Consider the following 9,587-nt stretch of genomic DNA (forward strand, 5'->3'; position numbering starts at 1 on the left):
TCGAATCCAATTCTCGATACGTTGTGTTTCTTCAACTAAACCAACTTCTTTATCACCAAGACTCTGCATAGACCAAACCCCCTTGGTGTCCTGCCCAATTCTCCTCTCATAATCATCTATATCCTCTCTATCATTTGTTCTAATTGAACTACTGCTAAAGACAGTCCTTCTAGACCTTAAGACCCTCTCTTTTACAGATGGTTCCATGCTTGGACAGTNTAATAATAACTTAAAAGACTGAATAAATAAATTATTAAAAAAAAGACGAAAATTATAAAGTCAATCGAGTAGTTTGTTTCTTGTATCTAACTCTACCTTGGATTTCTTTATATATATATAAATGATTTAAATAGATTAAATTGTGAAAAAGTATTCGTATTCTTTCCAAAATTTTAACATTATTACTGACATTTCTATCTAAATTCTTATCTTTTTATACCATAGCGTAAAATAAATACCAACAAAAATAACATTATAACTAGAATTTTAATAATGAAAAACATTCATATGGTTAGACACAACTCTCTACAATAGTATGATATTGAGCATAAGCTCTCATTTCTCCAAAATACCTCATACCAATGGAGAGAGTATTTCTTGATTACAAACTCATGATCATTCATAATTCATAAATTAGTCGAGGTGGGATTTTCTTCATCCAATACATATAAAATATTTATATCTAAATGTCATTCATTGACATGAAAAAATAAAATTTATCATTCCTTAAAATAAAATATAAAAAAATTCCCTTTGACATTAAATAAACAAAAACCTATAATACAAATATAAATATACAAAAGAAATAATTTATTGAGTCGTCTTTCTCAAACTCTATAAATCTTTGTCGACACGACTAGGCCTAGATCTCGAGCAATTTATGTCTCCTCTAGTGCATTTAAATTTTTTTTATTTCTACGTGAAGATCTCATATACCCTAATCAAAATTAGGGATCTATTTTGCAATTTTACATCTACCTACAACGTCAAATTCTCTTTTGAATATAGAGAATTTGCTCTTTAGAGAAAAGGATCCTAAAATACCCTTACCGTTGTCGTTTTTCTACAATTTTGATTTATTTCTCGAATGATCTCCATTCTTTTTTAGAACATACCTACAAAGGGAAAATGAAAGGCATTAAAATATCTATACTCAAATAAAAACACAACAAACAAAAACAAGCAATCCTTGTAATCACTACAGCCTTAAAGAATAAAGAATAAGATTCTAAAAGTCGAAGGAAAGTCGTATCTTAATTGATGGATCAGCTAAGAAACAACTTTCTAGCAATTATCCCTGAGTGGCTAATGACTGCCTAGAAAGGATTCAGAAACATATTAATAAAGGAACCAGACAAAGTCAGTCAATCAATTAGTTGCATGCAAGAAAAGAAAGCAATATGCATTAAAATAACAAAAGAAAAAAAAGGTGGAAAGAAAGCAGGTATATCAAGAGATGTACTAATTAGCCACGTCCAAGACTTTGTCGAGAATGGTTGGGAGAGGAGTCCCACGTCGACTAATTAAAGGGTTGATCATGGGTTTATAAGTACCCCATTGGTACGAGTTTTTTTTGGAAAAACCAGAAGCAAAACCATGAGAGCTTATGTTTAAAGTGGACAACATCATACCATTGTAGATGGTCGTGATTCCTAAGAGACTCATTCTAATAGAGAGAGTATTCATTGATTTTAAACTCATGATCGTTCCCTAAATTAGCCGACGTGGGACTTTCATCCAACACCTCCCCTTGAACAAAGTACGTCTCCCCTTAATCGAGACTCGACTCCTTTTTCTTTTGGAGTCCTTTGTTCGACATTTGAGGATTCTATAGACATGACTAAGTTTAGGGCATGGCTCTGATACCATGTTAGATGAACACGACTCTCCNGGATGGTTGGGAGAGGAGTCCCACTTCGACTAATTAAAGGGTTGATCATGGGTTTATAAGTACCCCATTGGTACGAGTTTTTTTGGAAAAACCAGAAGCAAAACCATGAGAGCTTATGTTTAAAGTGGACAACATCATACCATTGTAGATGGTCGTGATTCCTAAGAGACTCATTCTAATAGAGAGAGTATTCATTGATTTTAAACTCATGATCGTTCCCTAAATTAGCCGACGTGGGACTTTCATCCAACACCTCCCCTTGNAGTCCTTTTACTTTTTGGAGTCCTTTGTTTGACATTTGAAGATTTTATGGACATGGTTAAGTTTAGGGCATGGCTCTGATACCATGTTCGATGAACACGAATTTCCACAATGGTATGATACTATCCACTTTGAGCATTAGCTCTCATGGCTTTGCTTTGGGTTTTCTCAAAATGCCTCATTCTGATGGAGAGAGTATTCCTTTATTGTAAACCCATGATCATTCCCTAAATTTGTCGATGCTAGACTTTCATCCAACACAAAAAAGAAATATGAGTACTAAAGGGAGTGGTGATTGACTTACTTACTATCTTACACTCTGGCCTCCTTTAACATTCAACTTCAAGACCTCATCCTTGAGAAAATCATAGCGGTCCCGATGATACTCTATCAACATGCAAAGTTGCCTTATCGCTTCTTTCTTCTCCTCTTTCAGATCCACCATACCTTCATTCTTCTCTTCCATCATCTTCTCCAATTCTCTCTGTCTCTTTTCAAGTTCGTGGATTGCTTCAACCAATCCATCCTTCTCAGATCCTTCCTTGTTGGCCTTAATCTCCAACTTCTCAACCTGTTGTACTAATATGGATTCCCTCTCTTTCTTATCTTCAAGTTGTTTCCCAAGGTCTGCCACCTCTTTTTTTAGGCCTTCTGTTTCTTCAATAGCATTTGAAACCCAACTCTTTGTAAGCCGTAGATCGCGGGATGTCTCCATAACACACTTCTCATACTTTGCATACTCCAATATGAATTTCCTGATGACACATTCCAGTTGAGAGAGGTTACTGTTAATGTTTTCTGAAACAGTTGATATCGCCTTTTGATACGTTACTTTGTTAGCAACAACTGTTGCAGATAGTCCATGAATTCTTTCTTCAAGCAATTTCCGTTCCTTTTGATATTTCAATTCAGCTTTCCGAAAAATCTCTTCCTTTTCAGTTAATAATTGTTCTGTAACACGAAGCTTCTGGTTTGATAACCGAAGCTTGACTTCGATCGTGCGAGCGTTTTCAACTAGGCTATTTATCTCATCACTTTTTACTTCCAGCTCTCTTTTAAGATCCTCAACCATTAGCTCCAGGTCATCTTTCACTTGCTCCTTTGATCTAATGTCATTATGAAACTCTCGACTCATTTCTGCCATCTTCATTTCTGCATTATCAAGCTTTAGCTTACATTCTTGAAACTCATCATTTAGCTTCTTGTATGCATCCTCGTGTTCCTTCAGATTTCTTTGATGATCAGCAATTGATCTCAACAACTCAACTTTCTCCTTTTCAAGTTGTAAATTGAGAGATTTCTTTTCTTCTGCTGTAATTGTCAATTGACTGTTCAGTTGATCAACCATGGCGTTTAATTCTTCTCTAACTCGTTTACCTTGTTCAATCTCCTTCCATGCAATCTCCTTTTCCTTGATCAACCCATCTTTCTCAGTTTCAATATCTTTCAATCTTCCACTGAGTTCTGCTTCTATCTTAACAGCATTGCTCAGCCTCTGACTCATCTCTTCAATCGTCCTCTGCGCAGATTCCTTTTCCTTGATCAAATATTCGTTTTCAATTCCAATATCTTTCAACCTCTCATTCAATTGCGCTTCCAATTTTCCGGCAGCACCCAGTTTCTGATTCTGCTCTTCAATCTCGAGAAGAAATTTAGATTTTTCAACACCCCNAATCAATTGCGCTTCCAATTTTCCGGCAGCACCCAGTTTCTGATTCAGCTCTTCAATCTCGAGAAGAAATTTAGATTTTTCAACACCCCAGGTTTCTGATTCAACCTTCAAATATCTTGTGATCATATCTGCTTCATGTACCCTACTTAAAGTTTTCAAGTGCTGTGAGTTCAGAGCTTCCTTTTCTTCCATTGTGGCTGACAACTTCTCCTTCAACTGATCAGCCAAAGCCTTCAATTCATCTATAGTTTTTTCCCCTTCTTCAATCTTCCTCCTTGCAGTCTCCTTTTCTTCAATGTAGTTATTCATCTCTGTTTCCATACCTTTTAATCTCTCATTCAACTCAGATTCAGCATTACTTAACGCCAGATTCAGTTCTTCGATTTCAAGCTGAAATTTAGACTTCTGAGAGTCCCAAGTCTCAGCTTCAACCTTCAAATCTCTAATAATTCCATCTGCTTCTTGTAGCTTACTTAAAGCTGTCAGATGTTCTGAATTTAGGGATTCATGTTCTTTACTTGTAGTTGCCAATATCCTTTTCAAATCGGCTACTTCTGAAAGTGCTGCGTCAAGTTCCTGCTTGATTTCACCAACTTCTTGGAATTCTCTCTCCAACCCTCGATCATCTTTGCTGACCTTTTTCTTTGAAGAATCATCTGAATCCGAGTCGGATGAACTAGATGAAGAGCTTTCCTTTTCTCTTCTTTTTTGAAATTTTCTTCTCAATTCTCCGGTTAGGCTGTCGTATTGTTCATAGAGGGCCTGATAAACGTTAAGGAAATCATCAATTAATTCATCAATGGACTGTTTCTTGCGAATTTCTGATTGGTCGTGGTCTTCTACTCCTAGATCTTCACCTTTTATGAGTTGTCTAATTTTATTCACCTTGTCCTCGATAACTGCATCAAAAATGTAAAATGTAAGATAATGGGTGAAAACCACCAAAAACTACATAAATCAAAAGGAAAATATCCCTTAATTACCTGATTTATTTCCTTTGAGCCGTTCATTTGTTTCTGGATCAAGGTAACTCCCAAATAGAGACTTCAAAGAATTCCTGAACCGGTGCTTTGTCATCTCCTGGGAATATCAACTTCCCCTAGCAAGCGCACATTAGCACATGGACGTTCAAGAGTCCAAGCCTGAAAATTCAAATTCAAATTACTCGAACATTTTTATACCATTAAAGAACATTTAAGGGATAAAGAAGATGTACACATATGCCACGTTGGAAAATATCAGCATACTAGTAATAAATAATTTTTTTTATTAACTTTAAATTTTTTTCTTTTTATCTAATAGAACAGTAAACTTTAAAAGTATGAAAACATCCTTGTACTTTCTTTTTTTATTTATAAATTTTATAAAAAGTTAATAAAAAAAGGACACGTATTTATTAAATATAAAATTGAAAAATTTAGAAATTCATTTAATAGTATTAAATTTTTTTAAAAAATTGAAAGTTTAGGTAATAGGGTAAGCTAGCTTACATTATTTGCAGCTAATTCATGAATAAATAGACTCTACCAGATCGCACATGGCCGGGGACTACTTACAAAAGCAGCTTTTATCACAATCTGAATCGATTAAAACCCTGACGAAAAATACGTAAATAATAGCCTAGTGCATATTTCAATTAAAACATTATGACTTTCGTAATAAANTCAATCTTCCTCCTTGCAGTCTCCTTTTCTTCAATGTAGTTATTCATCTCTGTTTCCATACCTTTTAATCTCTCATTCAACTCAGATTCAGCATTACTTAACGCCAGATTCAGTTCTTCGATTTCAAGCTGAAATTTAGACTTCTGAGAGTCCCAAGTCTCAGCTTCAACCTTCAAATCTCTAATAATTCCATCTGCTTCTTGTAGCTTACTTAAAGCTGTCAGATGNATTCCTACCAGCATTACTTAACGCCAGATTCAGTTCTTCGATTTCAAGCTGAAATTTAGACTTCTGAGAGTCCCAAGTCTCAGCTTCAACCTTCAAATCTCTAATAATTCCATCTGCTTCTTGTAGCTTACTTAAAGCTGTCAGATGTTCTGAATTTAGGGATTCATGTTNTGATAATTCCATCTGCTTCTTGTATCGTACTTAAAGCTGTCAGATGTTCTGAATTTAGGGATTCATGTTCTTTACTTGTAGTTGCCAATATCCTTTTCAAATCGGCTACTTCTGAAAGTGCTGCGTCAAGTTCCTGCTTGATTTCACCAACTTCTTGGAATTCTCTCTCCAACCCTCGATCATCTTTGCTGACCTTTTTCTTTGAAGAATCATCTGAATCCGAGTCGGATGAACTAGATGAAGAGCTTTCCTTTTCTCTTCTTTTTTGAAATTTTCTTCTCAATTCTCCGGTTAGGCTGTCGTATTGTTCATAGAGGGCCTGATAAACGTTAAGGAAATCATCAATTAATTCATCAATGGACTGTTTCTTGCGAATTTCTGATTGGTCGTGGTCTTCTACTCCTAGATCTTCACCTTTTATGAGTTGTCTAATTTTATTCACCTTGTCCTCGATAACTGCATCAAAAATGTAAAATGTAAGATAATGGGTGAAAACCACCAAAAACTACATAAATCAAAAGGAAAATATCCCTTAATTACCTGATTTATTTCCTTTGAGCCGTTCATTTGTTTCTGGATCAAGGTAACTCCCAAATAGAGACTTCAAAGAATTCCTGAACCGGTGCTTTGTCATCTCCTGGGAATATCAACTTCCCCTAGCAAGCGCACATTAGCACATGGACGTTCAAGAGTCCAAGCCTGAAAATTCAAATTCAAATTACTCGAACATTTTTATACCATTAAAAGAACATTTAAGGGATAAAGAAGATGTACACATATGCCACGTTGACTAGTAATAAATATTTTTTTTTTATTAACTTTAAATTTTTTTCTTTTTATCTAATAGAACAGTAAACTTTAACAGTATGAAAACATCCTTGTACTTTCTATTTTTATTTATAAATTTTATAAAAAGTTAATTAAAAAAGGACACGTATTTATTAAATATAAAATTGAAAATTTAGAAATTCATTTTATAGCATTAAATTTTTTAAAAAAATTGAAAGTTTAGGTAATAGGGCAAGCTAGCTTACATTATTTGCAGCTAATTCACGAATAAATAGACTCTACCAGATGGCACATGGCCGGGGCCTACTTACAAAAGCAGCTTTTATCACAATTTGAATTGATTAAAACCCTGACGAAAAATACGTAAATAATAGCATAGTGCATATTTCAATTAAAACATTATGACTTTCGTAATAAAGACAGCGTGACATGATTTATATGATAATTAGGAAACTATTTCATTCTAATACATAATGTAAGCAAACGGCGCACGATAGCATATGCTGCATACGATAACTTCTAAAAAGCGCCGAACTCAGCAATTACGAAGATACCCTCATCAGAAAAGACAGCTATTACATTAGAAAAGATAAGCTGTTCCTTTTTGTTGGTTGTGCCATGCAAAACGACTACATCATTATCACAAATTTGAAATCTATGCCAATTAACAAATTTTTNTGTATGCCAATTAACAGATTTTTTTTTAAAAAAATAAAAATAAAATTATAGGTTTTTCCATTTGAACGATAAGTATGAGAAAATTAAATGCGGGAATATTAATTCCATATAGAGACAAAATTTGTTACCTGAAAATTCACTTTACTCTTTCCTCCGCCTTCCTCATGGCGGATCAACCAAGAGTGATATTCCTGGATCCNTCTATGCCAATTAACAAATTTTTTTGAAAAACAAAAAAAATTATAGGTTTTTCCATTTGAACGATAAGTAAGAGAAAATTAAATGCCGGAATATTAATTCTATATAGAGACAAATTTTGTTACCTGAAAATTTACTTTACTCTTTCCTCCGTCTTCCTCATGGCGGATCAACCAAGAGTGATATTCCTGGATCCGGCACGGAGACATCGAGAAACAAGAATCGGTTACAGAGGAAAATAAGCACAAAATTCCAACTCTAACAAATTAGCGGAACCAAAATCGTTGTGAGAACATTTTCTGTTTCAGCAGGAAAAGTTTTGAAGTGATCGAGTATACAGCAGAATAGATTCATACAGAAATCCTAAAACCATCAGATTCGCTTTAAAATAGGAGCAGTAATCGCTTCAACTCAATTAAAAAGAAGTCCATCCGCTATCCGAAACTATCAATTTAAACTCAACAGAAGATCCAATCAAACCAAATAAACATCGAGAGAGAAAAGAAATCATCCAAAACGATTTCGAACTCAAGCAATCATCAACCTCGATCCAAACACAAGGATCCGATCAATCCGAAAATNTCGAGAGAGAAAAGAAATCATCCAAAACGATTTCGAACTCAAGCAATCGTCAACCTCGATCCAAACACAAGGATCCGATCAATCCGAAAATTCCAGAAACAAGAAATGAGAGAATCGATGTAAAGAGAACAAACACCAGAAAATTACACAACGAATTGAACTCCAACATCAAGTTATAAGGCAAAATTTCAACGAAATCAGAAGATGAACTACAGTAGAAACGAAACAATGAAATTGAAAGAAGAATTAAGAAAAAAGAAGAAAATCACCTGGAAATCAGAGGAAGACGGGTAGGTAAGAGCAAGGAAAAGCAGGAAGACAGGTGGAGAGAGAGAAATCGAAGAGATTAACAGAAAATGAGAATTAAAAATGAAAAGAAAAAGGAAGAAAATATAATAATGGAAGAGAAAATGGTTCAAGTTTAAAGATTAGAGCGCTCAAAATACACAAAGCGCGACTGATATAGCATTTAAAGATTATCCCATATTTTTGCCCTTAATATCGTCGTATAATTACATAAATGCCACTGAGATTTTAATCCCACCCCTTTTCTTTTCGTATGAACTGTTTGGTTTTGGTCGTTCCCGCTAATTTTTTTTTTCTTTTTCTTTTATTTTTGTCGCCCTTGAATTACAGAAACCGAGAAAATGACGTTCCGTCAAAATCATATCTACCACCGCTATCAATGTCGTTCTTATCGTTTAATTCTCGTTAATTTCTATAACATTGTTTTCTTAAATTATTTTTCAAGAGCAGGGTCGGTGGCTCGAGCATATATCCCCGAGCCAACGATGACCCAAGTGTTGCACAATCAAACTCTGAATCCTTAAAGAGTGCGATTGTGACACCTCACTCGTTCTCTTCGTGAAAGTGAAGCAACAATCATTAGATTTGTATGCTATGACAGATGCTATTATAAATACTGAATTTTTATATTAATCATAAATTCGTTTGGTTTAAGATAAACTCGGGAAATTCAAAATTCAAAATTTTCATATAAAAAACGACATATATGTGTGTATATAGTTGGTTTTCGTTTACATGTTCCAAAATTTTTCGAGAAAACGAACAAAAAATAAAGTTACCTATTGATATAATAGATAAAAGCAGCATCAAATCATTCTTCTGTTTCTAACCGTCTTCCCGAGCATGGCGTCCTTGAGATGATCAGACTGGCTTCGATAGTGATCGATCACAACGCATAATTGTCGAATCACTTCTCTCTTCTCTTCTGCAAGTCGGAACACTTCTTCATCTTTCTCCTTTACTAAGTTCTCCATTTTTGTCATCTTCTTCTCGAATTGTCCGAGGGTTCTGATCAGATTCAGTTTCTCTCCTCCCTCTTTGCTTATTTTCGCCTCTAGATTCCATAGTTTCTCTCTTAACAGGAACTCTTGTTCTTCTTTTTCTTCCATCTGAGCCACGAATCGAGTCAGATTGATTTTTAGTTGTT

The 9,587-nt window shown here is 34.7% G+C and overlaps 2 protein-coding genes across 4 annotated transcripts in view; both read right to left on the reverse strand.

Annotated features, from left to right (window-relative positions):
* Positions 1 to 793: 793 nt before the first annotated feature.
* Positions 794 to 8,540, reverse strand: LOC111809966 (COP1-interactive protein 1-like). 3 transcript variants are annotated; one of them, XM_023696467.1, is made up of 8 exons: positions 8,404 to 8,540; positions 7,483 to 7,545; positions 6,428 to 6,586; positions 5,918 to 6,343; positions 5,524 to 5,699; positions 3,857 to 4,121; positions 2,457 to 3,766; positions 794 to 1,115 (listed from the first exon to the last, which is right to left on the reverse strand). In XM_023696467.1, the coding sequence occupies exons 3-7, from the start codon at positions 6,519 to 6,521 to the stop codon at positions 2,460 to 2,462; spliced, it is 2,268 nt and encodes a 755-aa protein (XP_023552235.1). In that variant the 5' UTR covers positions 6,522 to 6,586; positions 7,483 to 7,545; positions 8,404 to 8,540; the 3' UTR covers positions 794 to 1,115; positions 2,457 to 2,459. The 3 variants fall into 3 exon arrangements, with proteins under 3 accessions (XP_023552235.1, XP_023552237.1, XP_023552236.1); XM_023696469.1 differs by lacking the exons at positions 5,524 to 5,699; positions 5,918 to 6,343; positions 6,428 to 6,586; positions 7,483 to 7,545; positions 8,404 to 8,540 and adding exons at positions 4,808 to 4,966; positions 5,315 to 5,335 and having other exon boundaries at positions 3,857 to 4,723; XM_023696468.1 differs by lacking the exons at positions 5,524 to 5,699; positions 5,918 to 6,343; positions 6,428 to 6,586; positions 7,483 to 7,545; positions 8,404 to 8,540 and adding an exon at positions 4,808 to 4,975 and having other exon boundaries at positions 3,857 to 4,723.
* A 706-nt stretch (positions 8,541 to 9,246) lies between these two features.
* Positions 9,247 to 9,587, reverse strand: part of LOC111810399 (golgin subfamily A member 6-like protein 22) — a 9,418-nt gene continuing 9,077 nt past the window's right edge. Inside the window, exon 4 of the mRNA XM_023697105.1 lies at positions 9,247 to 9,549. Within this exon, the coding sequence (XP_023552873.1) occupies positions 9,247 to 9,549 (303 nt within the window). The remainder of the gene's footprint in view (positions 9,550 to 9,587) is intronic.

Source organism: Cucurbita pepo, chromosome LG14 (genome assembly GCF_002806865.2).
Source record: "Cucurbita pepo subsp. pepo cultivar mu-cu-16 chromosome LG14, ASM280686v2, whole genome shotgun sequence".
Classification (NCBI taxonomy): Eukaryota; Viridiplantae; Streptophyta; class Magnoliopsida; order Cucurbitales; family Cucurbitaceae; genus Cucurbita; species Cucurbita pepo.